Source organism: Setaria viridis, chromosome 9 (genome assembly GCF_005286985.2).
Source record: "Setaria viridis chromosome 9, Setaria_viridis_v4.0, whole genome shotgun sequence".
Lineage (NCBI taxonomy): Eukaryota > Viridiplantae > Streptophyta > Magnoliopsida > Poales > Poaceae > Setaria > Setaria viridis.
In genome coordinates this window covers 23620117-23638752 of record NC_048271.2, presented here as the reverse complement: position 1 = coordinate 23638752, position 18636 = coordinate 23620117, and the positions used below count along the sequence as shown (strand labels likewise).

The 18636-nt window shown below is 43.1% G+C and overlaps 1 protein-coding gene and 1 pseudogene across 1 annotated transcript; both read right to left on the bottom strand.

Moving 5' to 3' along the window:
* Positions 1 to 5543: 5543 nt before the first annotated feature.
* On the bottom strand, positions 5544 to 6307 carry LOC140221150 (uncharacterized; annotated as a pseudogene).
* A 2749-nt stretch (positions 6308 to 9056) lies between these two features.
* Positions 9057 to 13108, bottom strand: LOC117839582 (F-box/kelch-repeat protein SKIP30). The gene is made up of 2 exons (XM_034719955.2): positions 12762 to 13108; positions 9057 to 10583 (listed from the first exon to the last, which is right to left on the bottom strand). The coding sequence occupies exon 2, from the start codon at positions 10523 to 10525 to the stop codon at positions 9479 to 9481; it is 1047 nt and encodes a 348-aa protein (XP_034575846.1). The 5' UTR covers positions 10526 to 10583; positions 12762 to 13108; the 3' UTR covers positions 9057 to 9478.
* Positions 13109 to 18636: the final 5528 nt, after the last annotated feature.

Below are 18636 nucleotides of genomic sequence, written 5' to 3'. Positions count from 1 at the left end.
GGATTCCCCATGAGGCCAAGACCGATAAGACCCAGTGCATCGGATATAGGAATAGTGATTCTTTGCCTAAGCTCCTGAGAAGATATGAGGGAAAACTAAGAACAGATCTAAAGATGCGCAAAAAAGGTGAAAAGTGAAAAGGGAAAAATTCCAGAGTATTTACCTCTGGGATGAAAGCCATGGTTGCCAATGTAATCGCCATTGGAGAGACTAGTGCGGAATGATCAAAAGATGAAAGAGGAGTCACCGGAGAAATGCAGCTGGAAGCTGAATGGGCGCTGGAATGCGTCGGAAGATGATCCGCTGGAAGAGAAAAGCTTTTGAGCTCGGGAAGAAGAAGCAGCAGGGGAGGCGAGTACTTACAGAATAGTTTGACAGAAGGGTAAAGGCGGGATTTTACCGCGCCATCTGCGTGAATTTCGGGAAGAGCGGTTGCCTGTAGGCGCTTCATTCAAAAAATCGCAATTATCAGAGAGGAGACTGCAGAACGGGAAGGAGTTTTGTTGCGTTTACTGTTGTGCTTTCTTTGGGGAAAGAGTCAGAGTTGAAAAAATTTCAAAGCAAAAGATATGTTTCACTCCGAAACTGGGGGATATGTGTTGACGCCGGATTTTGACATGTGTTTGGATCGGCGTCAAAGGAGAAGGACGCGACCGATACGGCGAACAAGAAGCTACAGTTGGGAATCGGCCGATTAGAGCTACGGTGTTTCGGCCGATTGACGGAAGGAGCTAATAGAGGCTGGCTGATTGGGAGTCAGAATGGTTTGGTCGGCATGGGCCTAAAGTGGGCCAGGGTGATGATTAGTTGAAGAAGAAGATTAGCCCATGAAAAAATAGTAACCAACTCCGATACGAGTTGTGTTTGTTTGTAAATATTTGTTAACTTTAAAAATTAAAGATAGATCCTAGTCGGTTAGGAAATCGGTTGTAACAGGGTATAAATAGTTGCCTCGTAAGGCTTGTAAAAACAACACATCAATCAATACAACAAATGTACTTTTTCCTTGCACTTTACCTTCAAGTCGGCAACTTCGCCAAAACCTTTTCTTTTCATGAGTTCGTACGGATTGGCAGGACTGCATCAACATGATCTCCGGCCAATTTGTAAGTTCCGCTTATCGAGTAATATCTAAGCTTTAACTTCCGGTGCATCATTGTCGTTTCGTTTAGATTTATTCACCAGTTATCGATATTAACTAGAATCATAGGTTCTACCTGTTTTTTTAGTTTTATTATCAGTTATCTAGCTTGGGACACGTACTCTCGGCTTTTTATCATTATCTTTATTTATCATTACATAGCCGATTAGATCCGTTCCAACTGTTGCTCTTGTAGCTTTGTTTACGTTGCTCTAGTAGTTTCTTTCATAATTGCTACGTGATCATCGGCTGTTTATAGCCGGTCATCTCTACAGTAAATCGGCCGATTCGCTGATACACTCTTCAAGACAGATTGGAACTTTAGCCGATCGAAACCCTTGGAATTTAATACTTTTTTTCCTTGTCTATCAACAGGTCAGATTGACTAGCACGCCGTGCGAACCGCACCAGGGCGATCACCCAAATAGGAGTTAAGCAGATTCTCCCGGGTTGTGGGTCTAACGTCGAGAGTCATCGACCGATTTTTAGCGTCAACAACTTTACTAGCATCATAAGGTGTAGGAGCAAGCTTGCAATCACTATAACCAAAGTGACTCAAGATCTTTTCCACATAATGGGATTGCAAAAGCGTAACCCCACCATCACCTTCTCTTAGTAGTTTTATATTTAGGATAACATTAGCTTCTCCCAAATCCTTCATATCAAAGTTTTGAGACAAGAAATCTTTGACTTCCTTAATCACCTTAAGGCATGGTTGAAAGATCAGTATGTCATCAACATACAAGCACAAATCACTCCTTCACCCCCACCAAAGTGATAGTATACACATTTGTCAGCTTCATTCACAACAAAGCCAGCAGACATGAGAGTTCTATCAAACTTCCCATACCATTGCTTAGGTACTTGCTTGAGGTCATATAGAGATTTCAGTAATTTACACACCATTCCTTCTTGACCCTCTGCTACAAACCCATCTAGCTGATCCATATAGATCTCCTCTTCCAACTCTCCATTAAGGAAAATTATCTTAACATCCATTTGATGGATGAGAGGACATTGAGAAACTTCCAAGGAAAGTAACACTCGAATAGTGGTCAATCGAGCAACTGGTGAATAAGTGTCAAAGAACTCTTCTCCTTCTTCCTAGATATAACCCTCGGCTACAAGCCTTGCCTTATACTTTTCAATAGTACCATCAAGCCTAAGCTTATTTTTGAACACCCACTTGCACCCTACAGATTTGCACCCATAAGGACGATCAACAACTTCCCAAGTACCATTAGACATAATTGAATCCATCTCACTCATCACAGCTTCAAGCATTAGGATATGAATATGTCTCTTCAATGGTTTTAGCTGTGTCATCCACAAGGTATACAATGAACTCATCTCCGAAAGACTTTGCAGTCCTTCATCTCTTGCTCTTTCTGAGCGGTTCATTGTTATCCTCCTCCGAATTTTCCACAAGTGTAGGTTCATTGTGTTCTATCAGCATGGTGGAGCTATCATCCTCGATAAGCTCCTGCCTAGATGAACTTGTTTCATCTCTCATTGGAAAAATATTTTCAAAAAATGTAGCACCTCTGGACTCCATAATTGTACCAACATGCATGTCTGGTACTCCAAATTTTATTACCACAAATCTATAACCAACAATGTGAATAGCATAACCAAGAAAGACACAATCCACTATTTTAGGATCAAGCTTATGTTTCTTGGTTATTGGTACACTGACCTTTGCAAAACTACCCCAAGTTCGTAAGTAAGAAAGTGTAAGCCTTTTCTTCTCCCACTCCTCAAATGGTGTTATCTCTTTACTCTTTGTAGGAACACGGTTTAGGACATGACATGCAGTCAATATTGCCTCACCCTACCATTCCTTGGAAAGACTAGTTGTATCTAACATGGTGTTAACCAAATCAGTTAGAGTAAGGTTCTTTCTCTTAGCAACCCCATTTGACTAAGGTGAATAGGGAGGCGTCCTCTCATGAATTATACCATGTTCCTCGCAGAATGAAGTGAAAACATTTGAGAAGTACTCACCACCACAATCTGACCTAACACGCTTGATCTTTTTCTCAAGTTGGTTTTCTACTTCAGCTTTATAGATTTTAAAACAATGCAATACTTCATCTTTTGATTTCAACAAATAGATGTAACAAAATTTAGTGCAATCACCAATTAAAGTCATGAAATATTTTTTACTACCTTTTGTCAACACACCATTCATTTCGCACAAATCGGAATGAATTAATTCTAATGGTGCCAAGTTTCTTAGCTCTACAGCCTTGTGAGGCTTGCGCATTTGTTTTGATTCAACACATACATGGCACTTACAATTTTTGAATAAGGTAAATTTTAGAATTAAACTCAAACCACCAAGCTGCATCATACAATCAAAAGGGAAAATTGGTTTTGAAGCATCGAAAGATCATGACTTCCGTAAAATACCACTGAAAGACCTCGGCCCCGTAAAATACCACTGAAAGATGCAAACATAACCTGAAAGTAGCATTCCATCACTTTTGTTCACAGATAACTTATTTTCCTCTCTGTTTAGCACATAATACGGATGTGCAATGATGTTTGTACCCCTGTGTTCAGAACCAACATCAAACAAAAACACACGCTTCATTCCCCAGACTTATCCACGCGCACTGCATCAGCACAGCGACGAACACTGCCGCGCACCCGTCCACCCTACACGACCGCCGTCGCTGCCGCCCCTCCCCCCACCAGCGACCTCTAGCTTTGCTCGTACTGCTGACCCAGCCCATCCCTGCGGTCTCCAAGCGGGTGTCCCAGGCCGGCGCGCCCTCCAAGCAACGTCGCCAGGGCCGGCACACCCTCCAGGCAGGCGTTCCCAGGCGGGCGCCCTCTGGTGGGGTGGGGTGGTCTGGCCAACCCCCCCCCCCCCCCCCCCCCCCCCCCCCCCATCAACCTCCCGCATAGCAAGCCCCCAGCATCAGCAAATGCATCAATTTGAGATGCTGCTCTGCAGCGCGTTCCTGCATCCCTTGAAGACCTTCATGCAGAAGTCCCTAGGGCTGGCACACGGGCGTTCCTAGGGTCCAGGACCCTCCGCTGCCGCTGGTGCCTCGACTCGGTGCCCTCTGCTGCTGTCCGCTGCCCCTTCGTTGCTGTCCGCAGCCTAGCCTGGCATCCCTAGGCTCCTCCTCCATCTCGATGTCCGCAGATGCATCATTAGACTTCTCACCGGGATCCAGGAGGCATCGCTAGTAGGCTGATCATAGGCTAGGCTTGGATTTATCTGTGCTACTGATATGTAAAAAAAATTAGACCTTATGCTTGTCTTCTACTATTCTGTACTTGTACTACCTTGAACCCTTGAACTACTACTGTAATGGCTGAAATAGATGGTGTTTATCTGCTGAAATGACTCTTATTTAAGGGTTGAACTTTATGTTCTTAACTGTGATGAAATGGCTGTTGGAAGGTTGTTGAAATTAACCTAGAAGTATCCTGAATTGTCTGTCCAAAGTGTGCCTAATTTTCTGTCCAAAGTTTGCTGAACTTGCTGTTCGAAGTGTGTTGAAACTGTTGTTGTTTATGTCTTGCAAAGGCTGAAAGAGGGAGGGGTATTTTTGTCGTAGTTAACACCGTTGTGCTAAAACCTAACAGAGTGCTACTTTCAGTTAGCGTTCTCATCTTTCGATGGTATTTTATGGGGCCGAGGTCTTTTAGTGGTATTTTATGGAAGTCAGGGTCTTTCGATGCTACAGAACCAATTTTCCCCAATCAAAATTAATGTGACAAAGCCTCGAATGCCAAACATTTGATTCATCAAGATTAACCACATTGTTCACTACATTATTACACTCATCTGACAAAGACAAACGAAATAAACCTCCAAATTCATAACCCTTTCCAATAAAACTACCAAACTTGGAAATTACACATTTATTGGACTCAAAGACTAACTTAAAACCGTCTATACACAGTAGAGAGCCTCTAACAAAAGATTCTTGTGAACGGTAGGCACATGTTGCACGTTCTTCACTGCACGATCTTTTCCGAAGTAGGCTTCAGATCGACCATACCAACACCAAGAATTACGCGCATGTGAGCCGTTCCCCATCAACAAGAAGCAAGTCCCTCCGACCTGATAAGAAGAAAATAAGAAAACATCAGCACATACATAAATATTAGCCCCGTTATCAACCCACCATTCAGGTGATTGACAAACTAAAAGAACTATAGGTAATAAATTACCGTACCACAATGTTCCTCCAGCCTCGCTAATGACCAAGTTGGTAGATTTCTTACCACCATTGCGGTTCGAACACTTAGCGGCAAAGTGATCCAGACTCTCGCACACATAGCAAACTCCCTTCTTCTTCTTAAATGTGGTTGTTTGATTAGTCTTTATTAGGTTCTGTGGGGGCTTGAATTTCTTCTTCTTGTGGGAGAAATTGTTCTTCTACACCAAGTTGACACTAGATGATCCAACAACTCCTTTTCCACGTGTATCTTTTGTTCTTGCCTTCTCTTCAACATCAAGAGTCCCAATGAGACCAGCTACGCTGAACTCCTATCTCTTGTGCTTTAGAGAAGTAGCAAAGTCCTTCCAAGAAGGTGGCAGCTTTGAGATAATACCTCCAGCCACAAACTTGTCAGGCAATACACATAGAACCTCTTTGCTATAGTTCTCAAGGTCTTTTGCCAGTGCATGAATCTCATGGGCCTGTTCTCTACAGAACAGTGTTCAACCATCCTATAATCATAAAACTGTTCCATGACATACAACTCACTTCCAGCATCAGCAACCCCAAACTTAGCATCAAGAGTTTCCCACAGTTCCTTACCACTTGACAACGAGAGGTATGTGTCCACAAGGTTTTCAGGAAGAACACTTATGATGGCGCCTCAAAACAGGTTATCGGCCGCCTCGAACGCCTCTTGTGAGACCTGTTCAGGCTTCCCCTGTACGACATACATAATATTCATCACTGTCAACCACAACGTAACCTTCTCGCACCAACACTTGTAGTTTGAACCATCGAACACACCAGGTTTTATAGATGCGGCAAAACTAACTACCAAAATCCTATCAACATAATCAGGTTTTTGGATTGTTAGAAATTTAGGCATAACTTGGTATATTTTAATTACAAAATTAAAAATGTAAAACATTAATATTATCATGACTATAGTGAGTGAATCAGAATAGGTGCACATGTTCATGTTTAACAATAGGTGCATGTGTTCATGTTTAACATAAGCATAAGAATGAACAAAATAACACTAATAGGTTTCAGTCTGTACCCTAGGGGCTGGGCTAGTTCCAGAGGAACCAGATGCATCGCACCACCTAGATTAGCCATACTAATCGTGGGATGGCCTCAGTCGATATCGTCGTACAAGTCGATGCAAGAAGAGGTACGCAGTGCAATCCCTCGAACGACACCAGAAAGTAGACAAAGTAGTTGTACGAGCCACCAGGATGTAGATGACATAGTCGTTCAGGGAGCAAGCGAGCAGTCACGTGAAGATGCTCCCCAAAACCTGATTGCCCGCTATCCTGTGCAGGACCTTCAGCGTGCAGGGTTTCGGAGGCCTGCTCTCGCCAGGGCTGTGCTCGTAGAGCTAGCGATAGGGATGCAAAGATAGCAACAGAAAACATAGGAGTACCTGAGTGTTGTCGTGTCCGAGATGAGGAAAAGGAAGGGCGCCACCTTATATAGGCGTGCAAGGGGAGAGGGGATGATGAATCTGGACGTCATTAGGTGGAGCAATGACCATTAATGCGTCGGTTACTAGTAACGGACACAATCAAATCACCGCCATCGAGCGTCAATCATCAACACCATTAACAGACCAGTCGTTAATCTCAATTGGTGCAAAAACTTCCCACTCCACACAGCACATCACACTCGGCTCGCACCGCACCGCCCAGTCACGTCGTGTCGCGTCGTGTTCGTACCGTGCCGGGCCACACACCTCCCCCACGCCCACGGCCTCAGCTCGGCAAGACGAGCGAGTGCGTATGCGCGTGTGGCTTGCTAATTCCCTTTTTCAACTTCACATAGGGTGAACAATTCGTTCACCCTTTAATTTGACCAATGTGGTATTAACTACTTTTAACTCCCTAGTATTTACTAGTGGGCTGTTAATTCTTTTCATTGAATTATTGAATAATTGGGATAGGCACGTATATTCCATCAATATCTTGCTGTCAATCTTTACTTCCTGAGGATTCCTTCTCGAATGATGTTCCTCTGATGTGCCCTCTTCTAGCGTCAAAATGATCATTTTTCTCCCCTGAGCCACTCTACCAGGAGGATGTGATGAATCTAACCTTTTCTTCCCTTTCCTTTTATGCGAATGAGATGAATCTGTATGTAGTGGAAACAGAAGCAGCTCTCCACTCGATTTTGCTGCCATATACTTTTTGACCAACTTGGTAGATTCCTACATAAATGTCCACAAAATTCACTCGGAGGTTAAATTTTGGGAATATAATTGGCTAGTAACCCTCTAGCTTGGCGATTCGATTTTGGACCCTGTACAGAATAGTGAATGAAAAGAACAAAACCATCTCTGAGTTGTGGGATATAGACAGACCTAAGATGCTCTTATATGAGGGAAGAAGTACTGCAATTCGCTTCTACCATATTCTTCTCTAATGAAAGTGATGAAATATGATTTGGACGTGTCTCATGGCATTTTATTCTTCCCAATCTTTTGTATAGAGTGATAAACTTCAGGGGTGCACAACCAGTGTACATCCCCTCAGTTTGGTCCCTGAGGGTCCACTTTTTCTTGTGGCTGTTCTCACAAAACAAGACTATGCCTAATGATAATGTTCTCACAAAACACTTTTTCTTGTGGCTGTTTATTCTTCAGGGAAGATGAATCAGTCTGCCACTTTTTTTTACTGTGTAGTGGGCTAGTGGCCAAGCAAATGTGGATCCACATTGCTGATGTGTTAGATATTAGCTGTAGAGAAACTTTAGAATCTGTTGCATAACTTTGGCTTAGTCAGAAAAAAACACATTATTGTGAACATCTTTACTTCTGATGCCTTGTGGGGTGTTAATTTGGAAACTAAGGAATTCTTTATGTTTTTATAATGGTTGTTGGAAGGATGTAGCGACTCTATTGCAAAAGGTGGTTGGGCTGGTTCATGATTGGAAAATTTTGTGTCCCTCGAAGAAGATAAGATGCAAGAGCTAGCGCTCGATCAGGCTAGAAAAGGTGAGGTACTTAGCAGGACAACTTGGAATTTAGTACTGTAGATAGGGACCTGCAGGGTCGTCTGTTCAGATTCAGATTTTGAAACATGGTACATGTGTAAATGACCACATACTGCATACTCATCACTATAAATACACGCAAGCGATGTGTAAATGCATCCGTACACATCGCTTGCCAATGAAAGTATAACACCGTCAATTTTTTGAATAAATCTAGAAAAATATGAACAATACCGTGCTACCATAAGAAACTTTACCGACTAAGCAGTTGGCAAGTGCCAATCAATCTTCACATGCTCCAGTGGAGCAGGCGCATGGGAGGAGACAGCGTAAGGATGCTGTACCTCAAGAACTGCAGGGTCTTGAACCTTCGAGGGGAGATGATGGACGCTGGCCTGAGAGCGTTGTAATTGGCATTTGGTTCCTGATTGTTGAAATTGTTAAACCGTGCCGCTAATCAATCGAACGGACTTTCTTTTGCAGCAAGACTCGGGCCACAAATGCCTATATAATTTGTGCCTGCTGCTCTACAAAAATTTTGTTTGCCCACTAAGTTTTTGCGTTCAACTACAGTGAACGTATGCTTGTATTATTTTGATGGAAAAAATGTAGATGGCACGTACATCTTACATGTCATACCGATAATAATATTGGCAAACTTTGGTTTCATTCTAGACTTCTAGTTTCCACCATACTTTGCCACACCAGCAACACATTGAAAAACATCACGCTGCACAAAAGGTCCAGAACAGCAAGGTGTCATTTAAACATAGCACGAAGACTTGTCAGTTCCAAATGAACATATAATATCTACTACGTTTGGAACAACATTCATGATAAATATAGTACTCCATTCGTTCCAAATTGTAGGTCGTTTTAACTTTTCTAGTAGACATACACTATATTTAGGTGCATACAAACATCTATGAACCAAGAAAAGCCAAAACGACAAACAATTTGGAGCAGAGGGAGTATATATCTGATCAGCAATCAGACATTAGGTCATGACCAATACATGACCTCAATGCTACAACATGATATCCAAAGGCAAAGCACAATAAACAGCCCTCCTTGAAATAAAATAAAATTTAGGTGAATAAAATTCGTCTCCAGTCAATTCAGCAACGGTGGAATACTAGCATTCATCACTTGAAACAGGCTAAATCCTCAACAAAGCACAGCCGCAGATGCTCCCTCGACAATGTGTCATTGGTGAACCTGGTCGCCAGGTTGGTCTCTCACTTGTGACATTCAAGATATCAACATCAGACAGCGGCTTGATGCACTGGTTTCTTGGCCCTGGTCCAATCACTCCTCCAACCAAATATATGCTGTTGCCAAGACCAATCATCCCAAAGCCGATCCTGCTTTGAAATTCAGATGCACAAGACACCATCTTATCAGGGAAGTTCTCCCCACGTTGCTTCATAATACAGCTATTGCTTAGCACATACAGCTCTCCACCGACCATTGCCATTGGGCCTTGCAGCCAGGAGAAATCCTCAACAGCCCAATGACTGCCACCATCTTCTAGAATCTGCACTGTTGACAGACCTTTATGCAATACATGCATCTTACCCTTGATGACAAGTCCAGAACATGCAGAGCTGTGTGCCTGACGAAGATCAGGGAGAGGCTCCCACATGTCAGCTTCAGGGTCATAAATCTCAGCCTTTGATATCGATTTGCGGCAGTTTGTGAATCCCCCTGCAACGATTATTTTACCATCCAATGCGCAACAAGCAAACATCGCTCGAGCCACAAGCATTGGAGCCCTCTGGGACCACACTCGCTGTAGCGGATCATAAGACCAAACTTCATTGCTCGCAAAGATCCTGTCATGGTCTCCAGTAAGCGGATCAACTCGATCACTGCCACCACCAATTACATAGAGCTTGCCAGCAACTGAGGCCACTCCAAAGCGGGCTATGTTCCTTATTTGAGACGGCATGACAGGGAGAGTTATCCACTTGTCCCGTAGGGGGTCATAAAGTTGCCACATGTTTTCTGGTTCAAATGCCAACACACATAACAGTTCTTCTGTCGCACCAATCTGATTCCGAATCTTAAGAAGGTCACCACTGCGAACCGATGCTCTCCAAGAGCGGCAAACCAACTGAAGCATGGGATGGAACAAGAATGGGACTCGTGCAAGGAACTGGAGAGCAACTTCATTAGGGAGACCATCAAGTAAGGTTGATGCCATTGTGCACTCAATCAGAGTTGATCATAACACAGTAATAAAGCAACAATACTTCTGAAGCCTGAAAATAATCAAACATATAAAGTCAAAGATACTGTACAGGAAAAAAAAAAGGCATTGTAGGTTCAACATTAATAACCAGATATTCTTCTAAATGCATCACCTGTCTGATAGGTGGGTGGAACAAACCAAGGCATCAAATACACAGTTAAAACAAATCAGTTTAATTAAGGCTAAAAAAGACCTTGTACGATCGCAACATAACAGAGCTATTCTCCTTTAATATGTGTTACTGCAACAGAGAACTGTGAAGAGGTATTATAAGAAACATGCTGTAGCTCATACAGACATACTACTACTTATTTGAAATCAGCTATAATGACAATGGGTAGAGGAAAATTTTATCCCAATTATTTATCTACATCTACCATGAAAGAATCGGCATAAGCTTCAGTTAAGCTACCTAACAGCTTTATGTTCCTTAAATTTCTGAGCATACAACCACTACAAATGTTCGATGATGGATATAGCTTCATGAAAACAGAATAAGCATATGCCCCAAGACATAGGTAATCAGGTTGAAACAGAAGCTCCACATAGGAAGTTACAGAACAAACTATAACTAAAGGGCTTGTAGGTTTTTAGACACTCTGATAATGAGGCAGAATTTTTTATGGTTTATTGGGTTCTGTATTCAGTCTTATACATATGCTCCAAGACATATGGTGCATTTTTATTCAACTTGTTATAAGAAACAACTGGAAAACAAAATGCTGTGCTAAACTGGCCCAGAAATATATTAAAATGGTGCGCATTCAACAAGCAATTCAAGCAGGAGGGCAACCACAAAAAGGGTATAAAATGCTAGTTTTACGACTTTCATGAAAATTTCCCATTTAAACCAAATTGCGTTCCAAATACAAAGTATCACAAAAGAAAACTATGCATGGATGAAACAGAAAGTGTGTCACCCAGTAAAATTAGACATTAGTTATAAGCCTGTCGTGTAAAAAAAACAGTGCTAGGAAGGAACAATAAAACTACATGGAAGTCATTTTTTATTATGTCTTGTGCCCAAGGAATATCAATAGTAATCCCTAATGCAAGGAAATTAATCCAATCTAGAATTCAAAAATCTTGCCAGATCAGTGCCAAGAAATTCATGACTACTCAAATATACCAAAATCCAAGCATTGGTGAAACAGGCTATAATCACAAGATAGCTCAAGAAATGAGGAAGAGGGTGAAAGGGATTTCAGGCTAAAAACAATATTAAGTATCTGTCTGATGGACAACGTAAATATGATTCAGAATTTATAGTGCCTTTCATTGTCTATTTTCATTTTATAATATTAGATCAAAGGAATAAACAAACACCCCCATTGAGGTACAGGAAAAATGAGGAATTTTTCTCCAGCTTGGCTGGCGACTGGCCATGTTTGCAACACACTAACTATGGCAGGATATGGGGCTCTGCCTCTGCGTAATGGCTTGTTAGAGCGCTGCAAGAGACATTGAACCTAGAGAAAGAAATACCTAAGGAACGCAAACATCAGACATACAGGTGATTGTAAGCTATGAATGTGTATCGATTGCCGTCCTCTCATCGACCCTATGTGTGCAGAAATAAGTAATGGGTAACCTACAGTCCTAACTATTTACAAAGGGACAGCCCTTCCATTCTCCCATCATTCAAAAAATCCACAGAATCGAAGTATCCAACTGAAATTCTCTGTCGCAACATAAAATCCAATACCATTAGACATGCTATACATCCTAAAGAACACAGACATTCTGATGAATGCAAGCTAAAGCATTGCATCGACTGTCACAGTATATACGCAGCAACTGTTCTTCCATCCTCCCATTGTTCAAAACAATCCACAGATTCCAAATGGACGACGCACCTAATTTTCTGCCGCAACCACGAATTCGATACCACTAAACAAGCCATAAATCCTAAACTCATAACAGAAGAAATTTGGAGGACGGGGAGTTAATCCAACCAACCAGTCCTCCGAACAATTTGATACCAGCCTACCCTGTGGAGTTTCTTGAGATCGATTCTGCGTGAGGTGAACAAGAGAACACGCAATCGAACCGAAATGGACGAATTCGGTTCGCGCGCCACACCAAACAAGAAATAGAAGGAATATTCGCATCGGATTGCTAGCGGGAGAACTATCGCCGAGAACAAGAATCAGTAACAATCCGACAAGGAAGGGCTAGGGTTCCTTACCAGGAAACGAAGAAATCGATGGATCTCAACCCTTCCCGGCCCAGTAGAGGGAGGAGGCCGCAGAGGCGGCGGCGGCGGCGGTGATGGTGGTGGTCGACGGCGACGGCCGCGCGTGACACGCACCTTGGAGCCGGCGAGGGGACGGGCAAGCTGGAATCGCACAAGGGAGGCAGCCAGGCAGGTGATTTAGGGTTCCGGCGGGTGGTGGTGGATTTGGGATGGGGATGGGAGGGAGGTCGCGTGGGGGAGAAGAGGAGGCGGGTGAGAGACGTGAGGAGAAGCAACCCGGAGATGGGGGGATTCAGGTTCCACGGTAATGGCCGCAGCTGCCTGTTGACGCTGCCGACTGGGCCCTCCTTGCGCACACAACGCAAATGACCACGGAGCGAGTACGAGACTCGACATCGGCATTTCCAAAGCCGGGGGCACCCGGGCCCGCAAGGAAAAGATTTCAGATTTGGTTTGGTTGGGCCTTTCGTCGTGGACCAACACCCTGTTCGCTTCAGCTTATTCAGCCAGCTTATCAGCCACCAAATAATATTTTTCTCTCACAATAAATCAGCCGTTTCAGCTTTTCAGCCGGCTTATAAGCTGAAGCGAACAGGCTTGTAGACGATGGGAAGGGGCATGGGAATTGGAGGAGGGAGTTGGCAGAGATAATTAAGAGTTTGATTTTTAGTCCTAATCTTTTATTTGGCAGTTGCTGGGAATTGAGAGAGGGAGTTTGAGAGGGAATTTTTATCCATAGTTTGGTGTGTGGTTATGGACATGGGAGTTAATTGCATCATTACTGTTTTGCCCTTGCTAAAAGAAACAACATAAACAACGAGGGAACTTACAATAAATAGCAAATTTGATGGTAACATGATAACAGTAAAAAGAAGCAAAATGTCCATATTGCTAATTTGATGATTTAGAAAATGAAGTAATAAAGCAAATATTGTTAAGCTAATGAAATTTAATTGTCCTAGCCTATGCTACCACTACCGATACAAATTTTCTACTCCTTCAATTTCTTTTTGCCGCCTCAAGCTCCTGCTTAACAAAGATGACTTTGTAACGATCCTCCATGTTAAGAAAAAGGTCTGTATCTTCAGGATCTCGACCAATGATGCGAATAGCCATCACAACTTGATCATCGTCAAGTCCAAGTAGATTCTTGATCACTTCAAACAACTTGGACTTATTGGTCGATGCTTGGTGCTAACTGCAACTCCATGAGCAAGTGCCTTGCCAATATCAGCCATGGTGTTTGCATTCTAAGTACTTCGCAAATGAGTTAGACATGTTAAGGAGTCCCGTCTCAAGACCATCAACATTTGCATACACCCTCTTACGCTCTTGCTTCCCAGTTGACGGGTTGTTGTTTTCATCCTTTGTTTGTTCATCACCCCCACTAATGTGTTCACTATTCTGATGTGCTTCATCTGTAGTGGGTTCACCTCCTACCACTTCTTCCTCTCCAAGACCTTTAGCATTCCCTCCTTTGGCCAAATCACTTGCATAAACTTCACATAGCTTCTCAAAGTTCACCATAGGTTTCATGTATAAAGCAGCTGCTCCATCACGTGACTACAAAAGAAATGCATTTCAAGAAAATTGAAAACAAAATGGTGAAAATCTTATTTACCAAATAGAATTTTTAAAATTAAAAAATAGCATACCTTTGCCCAACCCATGTATGTTTCTCTATCCCCATTACCATCTTATTCTCATTGTCCCATCCAAAGCCGCTGCCATTTTGTTGGATTTCCAAAATATATGAAAGCAGCTTCTTTAGAATCTTCACTTTGGACTTGATATGGGGATCAACTTTCAGCTGTGCATTTGGAAGTACTTTGGCCATTTCCTTCTCAATAAATGTGAGATAGCTAGACTTGTGACCAGTGTCTACTTTCTAAGCAGAATCGTTCATGTCATACAGAATATCAATTAGCAATTTCTCTTCCTCTGTTGTCCATGTTCTCTTGTCTCTCTTCTTGGCTGTAATTTTAATCTCTTTTGCCTTGTTTCACTGCTAGTTGATTCATATTACAATGAGATAGACATAGTTGCATGAATGAGTAGGATAATAAATATTAAACAAAACATCATGTTCATACAATCACCAAGCTCTCCTAGCAAAATAAGGTACACAGGCATGAAAAACTTCCAAGACAATAGATTAACCATTAAAACATGACACTTTTCAAACTTGACTATGTATGGACTAGTAACTTTTAGCTAGAAGGCCTTTTTGCTTTCCAAGCATTCCACATTTCACCGGCTAGCTTGTCTCTCCAATCATTCCACTGTGATGATGTTTCAGTAGACTGAATTGTGTGTCCATTTACTTCTTGTTGCTCCATGAAAGCATCCAATTCATTTTCAAATGGATCCGAGGAACCCATCTATTGTCTTTTGAGGTTATGAAGATAGCAGCATGCTAAAATTATGTCAACTTGTGTGTCTATAGGGTAGTAAGATGGATTCCTAATTATAGCCCAGCGTATCTTCAATAATCCAAAAGTTCTCTCAATCACATTTCTTGTTAATGAATGCTTCATATTAAATAGTTCCTCTTTCTTCACTCGTGGATTTCTCCAGTCTTGCAGGTGGTAGCGTTGACCTCTATATGGAGCAAGAAATCCTTCACAATTCTTGTATCCAGCGTCAACAAGGTAGTAGCAACCTATATATGTTTAAAATATGTATATGTTTATCATGTATAACCTTAAAAAAAAACCTCTACATTAACTATTTATTTTCAATTTTAACTCTTACCACGTGGAACAACGAGGCCATTCGGTCTAGATAAAGCATCTCGAAGCACCCGTCCATCAGCTGCTGATCCTTCCCAACCCAGTAATACGTAGATAAATTGCATGTCTGGTGCACATACACCAAGAACATTTGTTGCAACAATATTTTTCCTTGATCGGTATCATGGTTTATCATTGGCAGGCTCATGAACTTCTATATATGTTCCATCTAAGACGCCTACGCAATTCTGTAGAGCAAATTATAATATGTTAGATCATGATTCTTAGAAAATGTTATAATTATCTACTATTTATTTCATACCTTAAACCATTTCCACCTTTCATCCAAGTAGTTGGGAGGAATTAGCTGAGGTTTTTTGAGCAAAACTCCCCACAGCTTCAATACTAATGTCAAAACTTTGTGGAAACTTCGACTTTGTCTCAGTTGACCGTTGGAATTCCTTATGTATAGTCCGGTCTTTCTGATCATGAAGCGTCCCCATGTAAGTAGAGACTAAATGTGATACAAATATCAGTCCCAGGAGGCTGATAACACATTTATTCGACAGATAATTCAGTTACCGTACAACTCCCGAGGGAGTGGGCGTGAAAGCCACGCAGCGATAAACAGTAAATAAATAACGGCGGCTAACCAAGCGACTGCCAAAAGACAGCACTCGGGACTACACGGCAGCAGCAGCATCTTGGGCAGGGTAACTCCACAGGCAGCGTCGGGTGCGGACACAACCTCTACTCGAGGTCTTCTGCGACGAACTCAGGGTCTTCCTCTGTAGTAATGAAGCAAGGGTGAGTACTAACGTACTCAACAAGTCCAACCCCATCCACGGAGGGGATACAAGCAAGTTTATGCACAAGTATAACAAGGGTAGGCTAGGGTTTATTTTGCGGGAAAGCTAATTTTTAACACATGCAGGGGGATTGTTTTCAAAAGGGTTTTTGTAAAGTTTCCTTTAATACCCGAAATACTGAGTGGGGTTGATCCTACACAAAGGATCCAAGCTTTTATCGCCATCGGACTCCCCGTCCGTCATAGCGCACGGCACAACTGCCGGACTCTTCTGAAATTCCACACACACACACACACACACACACACTCATGACATCCTTGCCCAAACACTAGTTATGTGACCAAGCCGTAATTCGTCCAATACCGTGGACACGGCTACCCGGATAGGTTTTAACTCTGCAGAGGGTGTACACTTTTCCCACAAGTAGGGTACCGTAGCACGATCACCGTAGTGACGGTACGGATCCTAACAAAGCCATTACCCACCTTAGCTAAGACTGGCTAGTTCTCGCGGAAACACCCAAGGGGTCCACGGCTCATTCAGGAGACCGTAACCGGGACTCAAGTCACCAAGATCTTAATCCTTTTCCGTGGGTTCCCGTTGCTCACCAGCACTCCTGAGGACTAACCATCCAGCTAGTGGGATTTATGCCAAGCCGTTGCCCATACAACGGTCGAGTGGTTGCACGATAGTGGAATTAGGCAAGATGACACATCAACTCGGTCCTTAATTACGACCGGATGGATATCTCCCGACATTGCTCAACCACCAAGGTACGAGCACAACAACGGGGCATCCCACACAAGGAACACCCATCCATCCCGTCTACACACTCTTTTTCCCCCGAACCCAAAAGCCATTTCTTTTGCTTGGACACACACACACATTTATTTTTCGAAAACACCATTATAATAATAATTGTAGTTGAGTAACAAGTTCCTAAGCGTGCTAGCAGTGGTTATCATCTAAACAGAGCAAGTCGTATTCAGAGATAAACATAGGACAACAAGGAATGTTCATAACAATCAAGGGGTGGCTATCCAACCATGTCTTGCGGTGAAATAATATGCATTTTGTAAAACAGGCCAATAGGTTGTGTTTGAAAAACTAGGTATTAAGTATGCATCAAAGGGTGAGATTGGACTTGCCGCCTTCAAAGCCTTCCGGGAGTTCCGGCTCGCGGTACTGGTCCTCGGGCTCGGGCTCGCGATCAAACTCCTCCTCGGGCTCCTCCTCGGGCAATCCACGATCTACGGCACACACAAGCAGACACACAAATAAATAAAAGAGAAAACGATTTTCAACCGTGGCGGTATGGCGCCAGGGGATGGGGGTGCCGGAGTAAATGGTGTTGGCCGGCCAGGAGGTGTGGCGCCAGGGGATGGTGGCGCCGGGTGCCAGGAGGAAGAAAGGGGAGGAGAGAGAGAAGGAGGAAGGAAGAAGAAAGAAGAAAGGGAGAAAGAAAGAAGAAGGAGAAAGAAAAAGGAGAAAAGAAAAGGGGAAAAAAAGGGAAGGAAAAAGGAAGAGACCGGCAGCGTTTGCGGCACGCGGTCGGGGCACGCGCACGGCGCCTGACGCCGGCACGCGACGAGATTCGCGGGCACAGATAAAAAGATAGGTGGGGGTCGGCCTGGGTACCGGGACGGCGAAATCGCCGGGGAGGTTTCCGATTTCCGGAAGCTCGGCGGTAAAAAGATTTTAAAGACAGTTTTTAACGGGTGATTTTAGTTAGTGATTTCTGCGGACGTTACAAACCTACCCCACTTAAATTGAATCTCGTCCTCGAGATTCGACTGAGTCCTGAAAAGATGGGGAAACTCCTTCTTTAACGCGTCCTCGCGTTCCCATGTGGCCTCTTCTTCGCCATGCCTGCTCCATTGTACTCTGCAGATCCGAACTGCTGTGTTCCTTGTCCTTCTGGTGACAGTATCTAAAATCTTGACAGGTACTTCTTGATACCGAAGGTCCTTCTGTAAATCTATTGTTTCCACCGGCACTTGTTCCTCCGGTACTCTCAAGCATTTTCTTAGCTGGGAGACATGGAATACCGGGTGTATATCCGACATTTCCTCGGGCAGTTGGATACGGTATGCTACGGCTCCAATTCTCTTTAACACCTGGTATGGTCCGATATACCGAGGGGCTAATTTTCCTTGCACTTGAAATCTTCGAGTACCCCGAATCGGGGATACCTTGAGGTAGACAAAATCTCCCTCATTAAAGCACAATTCTCGTCTTCTTTTGTCGGAGTAGCTCTTCTGTCTGGACTGTGCAGCCTTTAACTTCTCTCGGATCTCTGCTACACGGTCTTCTGCTTCCTTGATA